Below are 20,036 nucleotides of genomic sequence, written 5' to 3' on the forward strand. Positions count from 1 at the left end.
TCTTTACTAATCGAAGATAATCAGATTTAGACATAGACAATTTTACTACTTTTTACTGATTAATATATTCCTAAAAAATATCAAAACTATTCAAGTAGTCGTTGGATATATGGTAGGCTACTTGCCTAATTTGCCTTTCCTTTAACAACCTAGTTTACTAAACGGCGCCGTTCAACTAGCTTCCTAACTGACATTCAGGCATTGTCTTTAGACTCTCCTGTTTCCGGGCTTGAAGAATCTCTAAACCTTTAAATTCGGCATTGTCCTTGAAAGAATAAATGAGTGGACGACACACTTACAAAATATCACAGATCACATTCGAAACACCAATATCGAAATCAAAATACTTTTAAAAAATAATCGGAGCTAGTTTATTGCGAGCTATGAGTAAGGCATGTCTAACTACACTAACAAGTTGAACTTGTTTGACAGCTACTATTAACTTTGCTTGTTAATATGTTTAAATCTCGTGTTAACAAGATCTTTATAAAGAAGATGTATCGATAGATAATATGGATTAAAAAAGGGTAATTAATTATGATTTTATGTGAATTGGCTGAAATACGACCATGATTGTTGAAGATGTCTGAATAACTGCCGATTGGGAGCTTTACTGGCGCCGCGTAAACCAGTAGAGGTACATGACAAATTATACCTGCAATCCAAAACTTTTGATGGCGACATTGTCGTGCCTAGCCTGTCTTAACCCAGTGTGCAAAGGGTGCAAATAAAGGACCTTGGTGATAAGTCTTGAGCGATCGGTTTGTCGCCACAGAAGGTCTCTTAAAAAACTTTTTCTCTTTGTGGGGGAGAGAGAATCCAAACTCCACCAAATATGAGGAAGATACACTAAATGTCCTGTCGTTGGGAAAACCGGGAGAAATGTCCTGGGACCTCCACAATAGATTCTAAAAAAAATTTGGTACATTTTATTGAAGAAAAAAAGTTGAGAGGTGTCAAGGGACACCCGGATGGAACAAAGTTCTTATTATTATAAAAAAATATTATTATTATTTTTTATTATGTACAAAAAATCTGTATACACTCAACAAAAGTAATCGTCGCGACACCACACTGTTCAATGCGAAATATAAATGAAAATATCTGGCTTGCTTTTTATAAGAGAGAGTGAGAGAGAGAGAGAAACATGCGCACGCCGCACAGCTTACAATAGCAAAAAGTGTCGTTACAACTTTTCGTGAGAATTTTTTCCGTCTGTCACAACGCGCGATAAGGAACTTCGTTCCAATATATATATCGTCAACTATAACACCTTTCGGCGGCCAAGTGTTCTTCTACGTCATAATGACGTTGCCAGCGTGTACGATAAAATATAAATAAATCCTAATAAAACTTTTTTGAGAACCGAGATGGCCCAGTGGCTAGAACGCGTGCATCTTAACCGATGATTTCGGGCAGGCAGCACTGAAATTTCATGTGCTTAATTTGTGTTTAAAATTCATCTCGTGCTCGGCGGTGAAGGAAAACATCGTGAAGAAACCTGCATGTGTCTAATTTCAACGAAATTCTGCCACATGTGTATTCCGCCAACCCGCATTGGAGCAGCGTGGTGGAATATGCTCCAAACCTTCTCCTCAAAGGGAGAGGAGGCCTTTATCCCAGCAGTGGGACATTTACGGGCTGCTAATACTAAAAAAAAAAACTTTTTGATATTTGAATTTATTATACAATAGCGACCCGCCCCGGCTTCGCACGGGTATGCTGATACAAAATATACAACAGAATTTCTTACAACGTTCACAGTTTTTCAGTCGTTAGACAATACAAAAGGCTATGTCCCTGCGTTTAAAATCTGTAATCTTTTGGAAAATATTCATTTAAATTTAATGCTGCAAAGGACCATATCTAGACACACGGTAGCGTGTCAGCCAAGTACAAGTAAAAGAACTGGCGAGCAGCACCGTGTGTAATATTACACGAACCATTTAGAGCCACTTTTGACCTCCTAATAACTCAAAAACTATTTGACATAAACGTGTCAAAATTGGCTCATATATTAAGACTCGCGAGATACATGTGTGTTCTAAATTTCATAAACGCATCTCAAACGGTTATTTAGATATTAACGTCTAAAAATCGTCATTTTAAGCCAAGTCAGACCTTAGGCAACAATATATTATCCTAAGTTATAAGAAGAAATGATATTTTATGTAGTTATAAATAAATTTCAGGAAGGACCATTGTACTTGGCACCCATTTAGATCTCACTTCTTTTGTCGTTGGAAGTCAACAACCAAGGTATATATCATAATATTGGACTTGGCTCTGATTTTTACATTTATGTTTTTGATGGGATTGATTAATATTAAATGCACAATGTATTTAAAGTACTTAATGGGATAAGGATTAATGCTGTATTGCTTAAAATCGCTTTATTTCTCGTAAAAGTAAAGGATAAAAAATGGTTATTTGGGGCTATTCCTAAGAGATAGCATGCCGTTCTTTTTTGAAGGCCTTTTTAAGGTGTACAATACTGTAGTACATTATTTTGATATATCTCGTAAGGTTCAGCTAGCTTTAGCAATGTGAGCGCAATAAAATGTGTTTATTTACGACATCACTTTAGAAACCTCTAAAATTACCAGTATTTCTCTACTATATCGTGCATGTATTATACATATAAACCTTCCTCTTGAATCAATCTATCTATTAACACTTACACTCAAAATGAATATAAGTAGGTATCTAATTTTTCAGCAAACTGTCATACTCTCTCTCTCTCCTAACTGTATATTTCTCTCTCTGCCTTCTTTGTGGAACAAAGCGCCATCTATGAACTAGCTAAAGAACTAACATGCTAATAATTATTAGTGAATAATGATTGAGATGCCTTTATTATTTTTTTATTAAATTGTCATTGTTTTCTTATAAAAACCGAACTTATTGAACTTATTTATATTAATAATATAAAATATTTATAACACTTCAAAAATGAATAAACTGTCAATTGCTTAATGTCAATTCATCAGTCAAAGATTGAATCAAAATTTATCGTTTGTTGACAGAAAATAATCAGTGTAAATCGTGATTTATTAATTTGAAATATTATTAATGAAACATGAAATAGACTAAAATGTCTTTCCCGAAGATCGAAGGGTATGTTGTGACTGAAAAGTTAGGTTCAGGGAGTTATTCAACAGTATACAAAGCATATACGAAGGTGAACAATCTTTATATATTTACATTGTTATCTTATTGAAATGTTGTATTTATTTATGTATGTACTACATAACATGTATGTTATACACTTAAAATGAAAAACATGTACGAAGGTAACTAATCTCTTAACGAAGATCTCTGTCACAAAGCTTAAAGTAATTTAATTGTCGTATCTTTATTGTTTTATAACGAATTATTTAACAGAAACAAAAGAAAAAACACCTCGACTGTTTCGTAGTTACTTTAAATTGGGAGTCTCATTTATTTTTGGTAAAACCTCTAGCTGCGAAAGTGATTTCACGAAGTTTTGTTTGATTTTGAGAGTTTTTTAAGTTAAGTGATTTTAACATTTTAAATTTAAAGTACAAATATTAAATACTGCATTAAGGAGTTATTTTATACTTGCATTTTAGGAGTTTGTCGTCAGATGATAGGCATAAAAATGTACCCTGTTGAAGTGTACCGTTGAAGTTGAACTTCAAGGGAGGCTATTAAAGACTAATTTTTATAGGCTTCCTTCATACCAAATTTCATCAAATTCAGTTCAGTGGTTTGGCCATGAGAGAGTAACAACCAGAGTTACTTTTTCATTAATAATATTTGATTTAATTTTGTCTGAAAATAAACCAATCAAATGCCCAGGCCAGTGTGGCAAGCACTCTGGCCTGAGCATTCAACCAGCCAGGCTCAACCATGACGTAGTAGCTGCTGTCATTGGGCAAGGCTTCTGATTGGTTATCGCAGACTTAGTCAAATTATTATCATCTAATATTTACATTTTTACATTAACAACCTGTAAATTTGCCACTGCTGGGCTACAGCCTCCTCTCGCTTTGAGGAGAAAGTTTGGAGCATATACACATGTAGCAGAATTTCATTAAATTAGACACATGCAGGTTTCCTCATGATGTTTTCCAACACAAATTAAGCTCATGTAAATTCAGTGGTGCTTGCATGGGTTTGAACCCGAAATCATTTGTTAAGATGCATGTGTTCTAACCATTGGACCATCTCGGCTCCTCTAACATCTAATAATGGAAACATTAATTGATCCAGTAAAAATCAAACTAAGTTACTAATAATAATTTTTTATAATAGAAGAACAACTTAAATAGTTTGCAATTTTTTTACATATAGTGCAAAATATACAGCAATTTTACGATACACATCTATCAAAATCTTACAACTAATAAAACTTTGATATTAATATTTACAGGTTGGAGCTCGGTCGATCGTTGCTATAAAATGCGTAGACAAGGCGAGAGTGAAGCATTCAGGAGCAGCAATAGATAATTTAATAACAGAAATAAGGCTGTTAAAGACGCTCACACATCCGCACATAGTACATATGAAACACTTCACTTGGGACGACAAGTGAGAAAAACTTATATATTATAAGGTTTATTAGGTTTAGGTTATTTATGAGTAGTCAGAACTGCCTGTATTGCCTATTCCAATGGAAGTAGGAAAAAAGATAAACAAACCTTAGATTTATGTGTTTCATGCCATTTGTTAATAACTTAGCTATGTTGTGCACTACTAAGAGTTTATGATTAATATATCTTTATTTATAATTTAAGTCTAAAGCACTTAACCTCTTATTTCTACTTTACTTTTACTTCCAAAATTCTGAGTACATTTTCAGCGACGTTCAAAGCAAAATTTTTTCGCAAATCCATAGTGAATATCATAGATTAATCAAGCTCTCGACCAATGATATCCATCATCAATTTGCTGTCAAATGTTGTTTATTTCGCTTTTTTCCTGTTATCTATTAACAAAGTCTTAACTTACTGTACAAATCATGACTGTCTGGAATGGTTACCAGCGGAGGCACTAAGGTGAGGTTTGCACAACTACTCGAAGGTTCAAACATTTCTACAAATGGGACAAAGATATAATTTTGACTAAGAGATAAATATTTGGATTTTTTGCTAAAATTGGTACCGGGAGCCTAACCTGTGCCTTCTGGATAAAAGAGAAAAAACTGGAAACTAAGCTGTTATGCCTCTTGTGCCTGTAGTCACACTCAATGTTAAACTGGAACACATCCAAAGAAAGAACTGCTGTTCAGCATTAGAATACATGATCAGTCGGCAGCACATACCCCATATATCCGCTAGCAAAAAACTTTCGCATTTTTAAAATTAGTTTAATACATATTTCAGAAACATCTATATCATTATGGAATATTGCTGCGGAGGTGATCTGTCCAAGTACATTCACAAATATGGAAGAGTTCCTGAGAAACGGGTGAGTAAACACACATACATATCACTATTATTATGACAAGGTCACATGTCAGATGTCATCGATTTGATGTTGACGGCTAACTGACTTTACCACATCAAAAAAAAACTGAGTATCGTTCGGGTACGTCAATATCATCAAAGTACAATTACATTAAACGCATGAAACATTCGTCCTGTCTCTCTTTAACTTTACATTGTAGGGTTTGTGAGAAAGAGATGAAGCGAATGTGAAACCGATTTCGATATAACAATCGTTTCATCTCTTTCTCACAAACCGTAAAATGTAAAGTTGAACAAAGACAGGGCGATACCTAGAATCGGATGTCAAAATTGATATTATTTTATTGAATCCAAATATCCGTTTTACAAACGATGTCACAAAAATCGGAATTATGACAAATTCAGAAAGAAGTCAGGTCGGATAGTTAGTATATTCTCAGGGACCAGAAGTGGTAGCTATTTTAAAAAAAATGTGCTGTTTACATTAATAATTAATCGAGGTAGTTTTTTTTGCCATTCATAACCTACGAGACAGCCCCCCCCCCCCCCATTCGCTTCAATCTAGATGTGTCTTTGGGTGGGGGATACTTAAGAATATATAGTTGACATTGATGATGACGTTTCAGGTATTATATTTCCTGCAGCAACTTGCATCGGCGTTAAAGTTCCTCAGAGAAAAAGGTACTAGTTGCATATATCAATTTAATTTTTTGTCGACCTCCGTGGTCGAGTAGTGTGTACACCGATTTTCATGGGTACGCCACTCTGAGGTCCCGGGTTCGATTCCCGGCCGAGTCGATGTAGAAAAAGTTCATTAGTTTTCTATGTTGTCTTGGGTCTGGGTGTTTGTGGTACCGTCGTTACTTCTGATTTCCATAACACAAGTGCTTTAGCTACTTACATTGGGATCAGAGTAATGTATGTGATGTTGTCCAATATTTATTTATTTATTTATCATTTAGACATTTTTTTTTATCATTACAAATGTAGATTGTATATATAACTCATCTCCTGATAACATTGTTAACTTGGTGGGGCTTTGTGCAAGCCCTGGTAGGTACATATTTATTATTACAGCACCACTAACCTAACCTACACTGTTGGTTGCCAGGAAGAGATCGCTTTGTAGCGATAAGGTCACCAAAATTGTATGTCTCGTTTATTTAGGCTGGATTTATTTATTTTCTCTCTGTGGTGTACAATAAAGTATAAAGTAAAGTAGGTACCATTAATAACATTCTACCGCAACTAGGCTTATTGTTGTGTCGGTTTGAACAGAGAGTCAGTGTAACTACAGACACAAGCGACATAACATCTTAATATTGATGGTGCATCGTTGATATGAGGAATGATTAACATTTCTTACAGTAATGTCTATTGTGGTAAGTCACCTGACTTACCACCAGGTGGCATGTTTTCCGCCTACCCATGACATAAAAAATGAAACCAGCATGTGTCTAATTCCATTGAAATTCTGCCACATGTGTGCCACATTGAACAAAAAGGAGGCCTTGCCCAGCAGTGGGATATTTAAAGGCTCTTTACTTTTACTCATATTCAATAAATCCCTTACTTAAAAATAATAATTATATTAAATAAAATGTTTGTGATGAAAAGTTACGAGTACGGAATTAAAACTAGTTAATGTATTCAAATTTGAGAAATTATTAAAATTGGAAACTATGATAAATTAAAATTTAATTAATTATTCTTAAAACTATCGAAATGTATATTTCTTATTGTAGTCTTTATTTCTTACAAACTCAATCAAGTGTTTTCAAAATGCCAATTCAATGAAAATATACTCTATTCAAGTAGGCTGTTAGAAGTACTTTTGAATCATCATTTTACAGAATTACAACTATATTTTTTTATAAATTGGAATTGAAGTCTAGTCAATTTCAATGGTATTGTGATATTATGAAATATTCGGTTAATTTTCTAGCATCGTATTTAATTCAATAATGTGTATGTATATGTTTGTAGGTGTCGTTCACATGGATCTAAAGCCCCATAACATGTTGTTGCACAAGGGATCTGAGGGAAAATTCATGCTTAAGGTCGCCGATTTTGGGTGAGACATCAATATTAAAGCATGTCCCGAAATTTACGCAAGATATGATTTTTATTGTAATCAAAATTGTCAGTTTTTGGGTATAAATTGCCTATTTTGTTCCTTGGAGTTCTAGATTGCTTCATATTCTGTGCGGTTTTGCAAATTTTTTTTGCTTAATAGCGTATAGTTCTTTCGTTTAAAGCTCTAATAACCCCAAACTGTCGCTGATGCGCTTTCTTTTTTTCTTGTGAGCAGCTCTTTAATGGACAAATGGCGTCCAATTTGAATCTTGCATAAATTTTGGGACACTTATAATATTTAAATTCTATCTGTGTTTATGTTTTAAAACACTTTCTAACTTTTTGAACTTTAAATTAAAAAAAATTGTAATTAATTTAATTATTATTAGTTAATTTTAACAAACGTGATTCTTAAAGGGCGATTGAAGGTGTAAATTCAGACAAGCACTAATGAGGTTTAATTCTTATAATTTGTGTTATTGAAATCAAGTGAAATTCTGCAACATTGCGACACACACATGAAGTAACTTATTTTATTTTGTTAAAAGTTTCGCTCAATATCTATCAGAGGATAGTACGAAGAGCGTCCGAGGGTCGCCGCTGTACATGGCGCCCGAAATGATCCTCGGGGACTACGACGCGAGAGTCGACCTCTGGAGTGTAGGTTAGTTACGGGTTGGGAAATCTTCAAATGTGTAAAGTGGTAATTCGAGAAAACGATCCACTAATAAATAACCTTTTTAAATTAATTAATCTTGATTATGAGATGAAAAGTTACGAGTTAAGAAATTTAATAGAAATGTGAAATTTTATTGACTGAAATGTCAGTATAGTAGTAAGGAAGTGTGAAATCCTTTCAGGTGTAATCATGTACGAATGTCTGTTCGGTAAAGCTCCGTACTCCTCAGCGACATTTAAAGAATTACTCGACAAGATTCAAAGGCAAGCACCTATCGCAGTAAGTGAATATTATTCGAAAACGATTACGTTCAAAATAAGTAACTTCTACAACTTTTGTTATATTTGACATTAAATAATGTTTGCCAAGAATCATATGTTAAATGAACACTTTCCAAACGCTTCAAAAGCTATTCAGATGACAAACATTTTATTCAACAAAGTTATCATTTTATAAAATATAATTTGAACACTCGATTCGGAAATGTTTACTTTTACTTACAATACAAATATTCTGAATGTTAAAGTTTTAATATTTTTTGAAGTTCTAACATAACAGATTTAATTTATTACCTACATTCTAATTTTAAAAAATATTTTTATAAAATCAAAGTAGAAGATTAGAAGTTACCAATGGACTGCACTCTTGTACCTCGGAAAGCACGTAAAACCGTTTTTCCTAAGCCTAAACTCTCTGTTTGCGTCGAATTGCAGTCACATCAGATTATGTTTGTGTTTGCACACAGACACTTGCTACAATATATCCCGCGCAGTAGGTTAGTCTCTTTGAAGTCAGTCCGCCGTGACCGAGTCTATGAGGTACATCACAATTACTCCCATTCTAGATTCCCTCCAATTCCTCCATCTCGGCCGGCTGCTTGGATCTCTTGACGCGTCTGCTCCAGCACGACCCTGACAAGAGGATATCGTATGATGATTTCTTCAGCCACGAGTATTTGGATTTAGATCACATGCCGTCGAAGGAGAATTATAATAAGGTAGGTATTTTTTAAATAAACTAATCTATGTAAATTTTAGACTTTGTGCTAAGTCTAATTCACAATATTAAACAAATGGGTAGGCTGTCTGGTATATTGGTGATCTGATGGTTAGTGGTCACCACTACCTTTGACACTGAGAAATATTAACCATCTCTGATACGGCCAATGCGCCAGCAAGATTAAAAAATAAAATGTCATGTTCCTTGTGAAGTTGTGTTTAGTTACACTGGCTCACTCACCCTTTAAACAATACTATTCATGCTGTCCATACAAACTTAAGTAACTTTTGTTATTCTTAAATCCATTTTTAGTTTCTTTTCAACGTGTTATTTTATCGGTAGGCAGTCATCCTGATCAAGCACGCTATCGAACTAGACTGTTCAGGTCGCCTGACCGAAGCCCTCGAGGCCTACAGCGAGAGTCTCAGGTACTTAGTGCCGGCTGTTGGAATTGAAACTGACGCTGATAGAAGAAGCGCTTTAGCAGCTAAATTAACGAGGTGAGTAAAATTTTTTTGTATGCAAGATTATATCATTTCAGATCAAAATGTTAATATGCATGTGTATAGGGTGACGTAATATTTACTGTTTTTAATCTATGTCTAAACAAACCGGTGCATTGCCAACCGCTGTTTGATTCTCTCAGACTAACATATGTGTCTAATTCGCTTATTGCTTGATAAAATTCAGACAAGCACCGATGAGGTTTAGTTGTTTGTGAAATCAGGTGAAATCAAGGAGCCGTAAAGTGAGAGTGGGATAGATATCGAAAAATATGTGTCCATATTCACTCACTAACGAAATGATAACCAAAACCCTTATTTCACAATTTTAACTACAAAACGACACTTATTCCAATGGCACAACAAACTGACACTCTTGGAGTTTGTTGGGGATCAAAGTCTTTACGTACTTTTAAAAACACCGGCAAACATTGCCAACTTTTGAGCCAATCTATTTCTATTGGTCCGACGCCACTACACGACAAGTATGTATCCAAAAAGAACTCAAGCCTGATTAAAAAGTCCAAAAGATCTGCTCACCAGACGAAAGTCCTTTGTTTTGCAGCGGAATTACACTGTACTGTAAACTAATCCGAAATATTCGTCGTTGCGTTAGATACATGGAGAGGGCTGAAGAAATCAAACGCCTCATCAAAGGCCAAAGCAACCAATGCACGAACTCACAAGAACGCGTCCGAGCAGCGCTCCGGCCGCAGGAGCCCGCCTGCAGCGGACAGACGCTTGGATACAGTTTTGAACATAGTGAGTTATTCTTTATATCATTGCCATAATTAGGAATTTTTTTATTTCAAATAGATTGGTGAACTAACAAATATGCCGCCTGATGGTATTACCACCGCCCAAAGACAGGACCGGATCTACCGTATGGCTTTTTGGGCTTCAGCTCAGGGCCCCGTGGATTCAAGGCCCCCCAGCTAAGTCAAATCAAAGTCAAAAATAGACGATAGAGAAAAAAAACATTAGTTTTCTATGTTGTCTTGGGTCTGGTTTGTGGTACCGTCGTTACTTCTGATTTTCTAAAACACAAGTGCTTTAGCTACTTACATTGGGATCAGAGTAATGTATGTGATGTTGTTCAATATTTATTTATTAATAGTTTAACTCAATGTACTGTTCTAGATGACGCAAAAGTTCAACAAGACATAACAATAGTTGACCCAGCTGTAAATAAACATTCAAACGACACCAAAGACGTGCAAGAAACGAACGGAAAGGATGAGGTGAGATATTATTTAATTGTTAAGCAAATTAGTCGTAGTAATCTTAAAAATGTGAGTTTGATGGCAGAACGGCATAAGTATCAAGATGCATTTATGAGAACAAATTAAATACATTAATATTTGATGGTTGCCAGTGACCCGATATTGACTGCGTTTTTGTTATATTTTCCAGTTAGAAGAACCTAAGAATAAGAAAGAGAAACCTCGCGGAGCGCTGTCGAGGTTCCTGCGACGGCCGGTCCCTTATCTCAACGACAAAGATTCATCCATTGTGAGTATTTATTTGCGAAATTCAGTCGTAAATCCGATAAACATTGCAAAAAGTGCAAAGACGATAGTGCTTTGTTTTGTCATTGGTAGGCGGACGGGCTAGTGTTCCACCAGATGGTAAGCGGTCACCACTGCCCATGGACATTGGCGCTATGAGAAATATTCCTTACATCGCCAATGCACCAAGCAATGCACCATGCAAGCTGGGGAACTAAGGTGTTATGTCCCTTATGCCTGTATTTACACTGGCACACTCACCCTTCATGCCTGAACACGACAATACTTTGTATTGCTATTTGGTGGTAGAATATCTGATGAGTCACCCACTCACACACCAGGCGGACTTGACAAAACCCAACCACCAAGTAAAATTGTGCTTCATTTTTAAAGAAAAACAATTTTTTTATGAAATTTCCTAACTCGTAACTATTACATCACAGCGTTGGATAATCTTGAATCTTATGTGACGCGTGTAATCGATTTTATAAAAATAATGTATATTTTTAATAATTTCCTAACTCGTAACTGTTTCACCTCATGTCTTATTTTCTAAATACTTTTTATAACTCATAATGTATATAATATAATGACAGTTAATTATTATTATCATGCAAATAAATAATATAAGTAAGGATTTGTAACACCTGGTTTTCTTATGATTTTCTAATGACTTGACCGAGACATATTAACTTTGAACTTGCCCTTTTGACCAATCAGGATTCAGTATTTATTAATTTTAGAAAAGTTAGAGTTGAATCATCCAATCAATTTGCTTTATTTCAGGCTGATGAAGATAAAACTCAAAAGCCTGATGAAACGAACGATCTTTGCAGGATTACATGAATTTAAATAGAATCAGACCCAGCTGTGGGATTTGCTGGGGAAAGTTTTATTGAAGATTAAATGTCTTAATATATTTTAAACTTATAGTACGTTCCATTCCAATGGCAGGAGTCATTAAGATATATAATTAAATTTAACCTTGAATTGAAGCGATATCATTGGTCGAGATCTAAATATATATATATAGTTAAGTAGATTACTGTTTTGTTATAAATAGAGATATATTAATTAAGATTTGTTTACCTTTATTCCTGTTATTGGAATAGAATGTTGAATAGTCACAATGGGTATCATATGTTTTTCACTAGTCCATATATGTATGAATAATAATAATAATGTCCAAAGAGTGCCTTTATTAGCTTTTATATGCTATACATAAATAAAAGAAAGTTGAGAGGTGTCAAGGGACACCCGGATGGAACGAAGTTCCTTTCGATTAATTATGTACAAAAAACCTGTATACACTCAAGAAAAATAATCGTCGTGACACCATACTGTTCAATGCGAAATAGAAATGAAAATATCTGGCTTGCTTTCTATAAGAGAGAGAGAGAGAGAAACATGCGCACGCCGCACAGTTTACAATAGCAAAAAGTGTCGTTACAACTTTTCGTGAGAATATTTTCCGTCTTCCCCCGACCCCTGTCACAACGCGCGATAAGGAACTTCGTTCCAATATATATATCCCCGTCAACTATGACACCTTTCGGCTGCCACGTGTTCTTCTACGTCATACTGACGTTGCCAGCGTGTACGATAAAATATAAATAAATCCTAATAAAACTTTTTAATGCTTCGACACATATATGTGTCGGAGGAGCAGAATGCCGAACAGTTGGGTTCGGGGATTGATCCGACATTTTGGAAGAATCATAATAATATCAAAGGATTACAATAATTTATCTCGATTAAGAGCAAATGGGTTTGCAAGCAACCATCGCATTCGAGTCGCTTGTCAAAACATAATGGCTCGCGTTGCCATGACACTTACAACTCCATTCGGGGTGACCCGCTCTTATAAGTAAATCAGCCATCAAACATTATTGCCAACTATTCATTAATTATCCAAATCAACAATCAAAGTAATCTCGCCCCGTTATATATATTAAGGTGGTGGAGCGCTTGGCCATGTGGTTGCCCACTTAACAGATATGTATATCAATATGACTAGTGATAGTTGGTCAAGTCAGGGTTCCAAGATTATGTTATCACTTATCATACAATCAAAACTCTCCATTCTTGAGATTTTCCAGAGTAGAGAGAGAGAAGGTGTAGGCTAGTGTTTGGAAACGGTGGATGGTAGGTCTGTGGTCAACATTACTAGTATTATTAAATATCTCTTACACTGTTTGCTGCCAAGTATGGAGTCTTATTTTTGCCAGGTGTATAAACCACTGGCTCACTGACTATTTAAAATGTACATAGTCTAAGTAGAATTGATAAGTGTATGATAAGATGCTTTCATACTATGAATGAACAATAATGATAATAAGAGAGAGTAGAGAGGGGGGGGGGCGTTAAAATTTATTCACAAAAGATTTAAATAAATGTATTGCATAATAATTATTGCCTTTTCTATATTTGGAGATTTTATTTAATAGTTTTAAGAGATCTCATGTTAATGTTGTTGAAATGTAATGCTTCTGCCGCAACTATGCTTCAGAATTGTACCACAGGTGTGGTTGTAGCAGAACTACAGAGCATTATATATAATTTGATAAGTACTTGCCTGTTTGCTTAAATATGAACTTAAGCCATAGATGTTCTACTTTTTTAGTTTTATTGATACATAAATAATGTAGCTTTTTAATTTTATATTCTACCGCCAACAATTATAATTAGTGTTGCTGTTTAAAAGACATTGTGTTGCCAGTTTTGAAATATTTTCTAGGAAAATATTTTATTTGTTGATTATTTTTTTTTGTTAATAATGTAAGCTTTTATGTGTGTTCACGTATTAATTTTGGTTCCATAATAATGTTACCATCAAACATATTGAGTTGCATCTAAGCGAATATAATATTATAAATTTGAAAGTAAAGCCCAGTGGACTCGAATGTAACATTTTTATATTTATATCTGTTGTGATGTCCAACCAAACTACAGAAACGTAATAATTTGCTCAAGATTTCAAAGAATACTTGTTAAATAAGATTTTAGTTTAGAGAATCCCAAAAAGTCCTTTAATAGTGTATCGATGTATTTCGAGGTGTGTGTTACGATACTATGTTTTAGGGGGGGAACAAAGTGTACGTGAACAAGGATTCATGGTTTCTCATGGAGAATGTTTTTCCAAGCTGTGTCTCTATCTTAAATATACTTGACAAAGCTTATGCAATATTTTTGGATCGTTTGAGTCGTTAACACGTAAAAGCTTTTGTCAGTCTTCAGGTTGTTATTTTTTTTTAATTAAGTAAAGACAAAGACGTAAATTTTAGAGCCAAAATTGTTATTTCTTATGTTTTTTTTTTTTTGGCTTAGATTGTTATTACGAGTTTATGATGTTGTAATAGTTTTATTGGTCACCATTGCCACCATTTGAACTGTGTTGAAGTGCACAATACGTAGCTTGTTGTATGTGTATATGCATATTAAATATTTTTCTATATAGTCAGTGGTTTTATTTTTAAACGGATACTTTTATCACAATATAAAAAATAATAAAGTAGGACGACGCCTTTGATCTCGTAGAAAATGCCGACAACTTCTAGACGGCGTTAGGATGCCAGGGTTGTCACAAGTAAACAGTATTTATAAAATTATTTTTTATTGCTAATCAACATCGTCAGCAATATTATAACTTAATATAACAATAAAAACAATTTCGAATTCTGTACTTACATCAGTATACTGGCCAGTGGTTATATCAAAAAATCGATGTCATTTTTATCATCTCATCGGTAGAATATGGCGTCTGATTTATGACGTAATGATCACTGGCCAGCATACTGATATAATATAGTAATATAAATCAGCATGTATAAAACGGAATACACCCTATATTTTTGATTAAAAGTGAAAAAATAAAAAAACAGACACGCGTCAGCCCTCAATGATGTGTCGAACTACTAACATTATTTTGTTTGCAGTTCGGGCTCGCCTCTCGCTACTCACACCCCGCACGATTGCCCTGTCTAAACGTCTTCGTTGGACGACTGTCTGGTTTTTTAGACTGTGCTTTTATTATTAACTAGCGGAACCGACTGACCTGCCCTAATCTATAACTACAGTAAAATTGAAGTGTCTGTGAAGTGTAATATTAAAATAATCGCTTTTAACTAAATGCATGTCGGCGTTTCGCCAGAATTCTCCCCGGGATTCATTTGGAAAATGCAGAGAAACACCTTTTCATTAACAGATTTAATAAGATCAATAGTGGATAGTTATACAATTGTCCTAAGAATGCCCGCCTGAACATACTTTTTTACTAACTAAAACTATTACATCCTTTTTTTAATATCAACAATAAGACCATATTTATTTTGTTACAAACATAATAACTATTAATGGCTTATAATAATAAAAAAATAATATAAAATTATTTTTGATCTTAATTAAAAATCGAAATATATTGTAATTAGCTTAATTATTTATCACTATCTGTATTAAAAATATACCGGACTAATCAAATTTACACATTTCTTGATAAAAAGAAATCATATTTATATTTCAAAATTATTAAAACAAATTTTATGACAAAAATAGATCATATTTATATTTCTAAATTATTTAAACAGTATTAGTTAATAATTGCCTTAACCAAAACTTCAATTAAATCTTAATTTATTTAATTCCTTACTTATTATAATAAATCTGTCCGGAAATCATAGACTCAACGCCATAGGTACAAAACAAATGTTAATGATTTGCTTGATACATTCTACATTCCAAAATAAGAAATATAACTTAGTATTATCTAAGATTGATTCTAAAATATAAATTACAATTTATTATTCTTCATTTTACTTACTTTATTGCTAAGAGTAGATAATAATATTTCCTGTATTATTAAGTCCCAAATTAGCTGATAGATGTCGCTTTTTAGATTATAAGTTTTATTCGATTTGTTACATATATTGACAACAGATGGCAGCACGGCAAACGCCCATGGATAGTTTTGATTTGTTACATACATTGAAACTAGATGGCAGCACGGCCGAGCGCCCATATGCATGTATGTATGCATAGTACATATACCAAAACAACATTTTTTTTTTTTAATTTTCTTCGGTCTGTCTGTCTGGTTTTTTTTTATTTAATATACAACATCCACGGGCTCACAGTTGCCCGTGCCATTTTTTACATTTTATTTTTATAAATTGTGGCGTTATTTTATATTTTTACTAAACATCAGAAGATCTTCGCTGGACTTTGAGCTTGTCGTCTTCTTGGAAGACGTGGCCCACACTGACATTTTTTTTTCAGTTTAAAATAATATATAAATAATATATGGTAATATATAAAAATACTGTATATAGCAGTTTTTTTTTTAAATCCTAATTACTGTAATTCAGCGGGCCCTGCTCCGTGCTCGATCAGAGAGAGCACAGCCTCGGCAACTCTGATGTCGCGTTTATGTATAGATGTCTTAAGGCTGTGTCTGTCTGTTTGTTCCGGCTAATCTCTGCAACGGCTGGATTTTGATGGGACTTTCTCTGGCAGATACCTGATGTAATAAGGAGTAACTTAGGCTACAACAATAGCTTATTTGTTAAATTTAAAAGCGCACATAGTCGCGGGCACAGCTTGTTATGAATATTTATTTCGACTTGGTCAGTTAGATATAATTTAATATGGCGGTAAAGTATTCTTAAATTTTCTAATTTTCCGCGCGATTTACTTATTTCTTTCTTTCATAAGAACCTTCTGACAATAACAAACAAAATAATTAGTAAAATCGGTCAGGCCTCATCAGGTGTGATGCCAAAAGAAGTATAACTCAAAATTTTTCAAAACTATAAAATTTAGGATAATTTCCGTGACAAATTGAACCTTTATGCGTGCTAGGGTTCAGCTTAGGTTGTGAATAAGTCACAAAGAAGGTTAAATTACATTTTTTGTCAGAACATAAATGACATTGTCATTACGTGTTTATGATTTTGAGGCAAATAAAAATCTGGTGACAATGAACATTGCTTTACAAAATTCAATAATAAATTAATGATAGACAGCGTGAACACCGATAACAAGTACGTTTCTTCTTTAAATTTACATTATATATGTTGTGGACAAAAATTCAGTAGATAATATTTTTAAAAATTACTTATAAGAGTCAATTTTTGCTCTGTCTTATTTACGTAGCTTCGCAGTTTCATAAGACTCACAACCCAACTATTTAATATGTTATGTTAAATTAAATAACATTTAAATTTTAAAACTGCTCTCATTTGCCGCATTTAAAAGTAATTATTATCTATGGCCTGTTCATTAAAAGCATTGGATTCATGCTAAATAAGCATTGTTTTAAAAAAAAAAGATTGCTTATTGCGAACGGTAATACAGTTAGCATAGAGTAAGGTTACGTAGGGTTCAATGGACATTTATGCCAAAAACTTGTATTCAATTGCCTATGCACAATTATTTTTAAGGTAGGCATGAATTAATGAACGCCGATCATTTTGACACACAATTTAAACAACACTTCTAATATGTTTTTTTCTTCTTTTTAGAGCTATTTCAATTGCAACCAGTAATAACATTTGTAAGTACAAACTTTTTCTTCATCGTCATCATCAGCAGCCTGTAAATTTCCCACTGCTGGGCTAAGGCCTCCCTTTAAGGAAAATGTTTGGAGCATATTCGACCACGCTGCTCCAATTCGGGTTGCGGTACACATGTGGCAGAATTTCGTTGAAATTAGACACATGCAGGTTTCCTCGCGATGTTTTCCTTCACCGCCGAGCACGAGGTGAATTATAAACACAAATTAAGCACATGAAATTCAGTGGTGCTTGCATGGGTTTGTACCCGAAATCATCAGTTAAAATACACGCGTTCCAACCACTGGTCCATACATACACCATACAACTTTTTCTTATATTATTTGAATTCGGATTTCTTTTCAAGAAATTCGAAATGACAGACCGGTGTTTTCAAACTATGTTTAAAGCTGTCCTATGGTGAACCTATTTTGATCGAGACCGATTACCAGATGACGAGAACATCTGATGAGAGCATATGAATAAACAGTGCAATTACACACTCTTTTGCGCACTATAAGGCTTGATATTTTAATATCTTCTGCGTACTTCGTAGCTGATGGAAATCAGTCAAGAGAACGTAATTTATGCGCTGAAATAAATCAAAGGAGGAATTAATGAGTTCCTACTTTTTATACTATAGCGTAGAATTGAAATGTCAGATTTCATAGATGTGACAGTGTTTGTAAACGCCTTTATTATACAGGAGGATGGAAAAAGTGCGCCCTGATCGTAAATGGTCACTACTTCCAATAGACATTGATACTGTGGGAAATGTTCACTATTACTTACATCATCAATATGCCACTAACCTTGGGAACTAAGATGTTATATCCCTTGTGCTTATTACACAAGTAAAGTTACACTGGATCACTCAGCCTTCAAGCTGGAACACACAATCCTTTGCTGTTTGGCAGTACAATGTATAATGAGTGGGTTATACTTACTCAGACGTACCTAGTTGCACAAAGCCTTACCACCAAGTATTTATCTTATTTGAAGATAACTTTTTTTTTTAATTTTTCATTTGTCTGATAGATGTAGTAAGAAGTACACAAACAGAAGTATTAGAAGGAATTCGGTCCATTCGCATAAAAGATGGTGTCACATGGCTCGTTATAATCGGACTGAGCAGTACGGCGCTGGCGTTCAGTGTGCTGATCGTTAAATTTTTACTACAAGTACAGAAACATGTATGTCAAATTAAGTATTTATATTTTACGTGCGGTATTTCGATATACTAAATTGGTCGTTGTAAGAGGTCTACACTTCCATTGTAGTCGCAGGGATATCCGTTGCACTTCGATTCAAAGGTTTTCGGTCAATTTTGAAAGTAAGTTAGGCTTTGCGAAACTATCAATTTATAAACAGCTATTATTTCAAGTCTGTAACAACTAAAACAAAAAATAATAATAATGACTTTAGTTTTACTTAATCTTCTATATATCTATATTAGACGACCTCCGTGGTCGAGTAGTATGTACACCGGTTTTCATGGGTACGCCACTCTGAGTTCCCGTGTTCGATTCCCGGCCGAGTCGATGTAGAAAAAGTTCATTAATTTTCTACGTTGTCTTGGGTCTGGGTGTTTGTAGTACCGTCGTTACTTCTGATTTCCATAACACAAGTGCTTTAGCTACTTACATTGGCATCAGAGTAATGTATGTGATGTTGTCCAATATTTATTTTTTATTTTATTTTTTTATATCTATACATATAATAAAATTGGACTGTCTGTTTGTAACATTAAAATACTGCTTATTACTAAATGCATATGTATGTATACACGGTAAATACAACAAAATAACATTTGTTACCATCTTTGTCTGTTTATTCCGGTTAATCTCTGGAACGGCTGGGCCGATTTTAATGGGACTTTCAATGGCAGATAGCTGATATGATAAGGAGTAACTTAAGTTACTTTTATTTTAGAGTTATTGTCAAATTCAAACGCGCACGAAGTCACGGGCACAGATGGTTATAACTTTATTTATATATCTCTCATATCTTATTACTGTATTTCTTGTTTTTACTTTAGCTGACTTTAAACATTTTCTTTACTAATCAATCGAACTAAATCAATATTTCATTGTAAAGACAATAATCGTTAGATTTCAAGATGGATTCTGAAACATAAGCTCGTTTTGAACAGATGCTCAGTTGTGTTCCTCATAAAAGCACTTTTGAATTATCACGATACAGTGTTTAATTATATGTAAAGCTACAATCGGTTCGAGAAGTAGATTCGAGAATACATTGTGTGTTAGTAACCTGCCTAGAAATCAATAAATACT

General features: G+C 34.1%; 1 protein-coding gene across 1 annotated transcript; it reads left to right on the forward strand.

The window, feature by feature from the left end:
- Positions 1-3,013: 3,013 nt before the first annotated feature.
- Positions 3,014-12,191, forward strand: LOC125075355 (serine/threonine-protein kinase ULK3-like). The gene is made up of 13 exons (XM_047687087.1): positions 3,014-3,181; positions 4,397-4,554; positions 5,349-5,433; positions 6,059-6,113; positions 7,419-7,506; positions 8,057-8,172; positions 8,369-8,466; positions 9,032-9,184; positions 9,529-9,686; positions 10,306-10,451; positions 10,830-10,930; positions 11,103-11,201; positions 11,984-12,191. The coding sequence occupies exons 1-13, from the start codon at positions 3,095-3,097 to the stop codon at positions 12,041-12,043; spliced, it is 1,404 nt and encodes a 467-aa protein (XP_047543043.1). The 5' UTR covers positions 3,014-3,094; the 3' UTR covers positions 12,044-12,191.
- The last annotated feature ends 7,845 nt before the right edge of the window (positions 12,192-20,036 follow it).

Source organism: Vanessa atalanta, chromosome 30 (genome assembly GCF_905147765.1).
Source record: "Vanessa atalanta chromosome 30, ilVanAtal1.2, whole genome shotgun sequence".
In the NCBI taxonomy this organism is placed as follows: domain Eukaryota; kingdom Metazoa; phylum Arthropoda; class Insecta; order Lepidoptera; family Nymphalidae; genus Vanessa; species Vanessa atalanta.

Coding starts and splice junctions, on each gene's coding strand:
- LOC125075355 (XM_047687087.1), top strand. CDS start 3,095: ATGTCTTTCCCGAAGATCGAAGGGTATGTTGTGACTGAAAAGTTAGGT. Junction 8,173..8,368: donor AGTCGACCTCTGGAGTGTAG/GTTAGTTACGGG, acceptor AAATCCTTTCAG/GTGTAATCATGTACGAATGT. Junction 9,687..10,305: donor TTAGCAGCTAAATTAACGAG/GTGAGTAAAATT, acceptor TCGTTGCGTTAG/ATACATGGAGAGGGCTGAAG.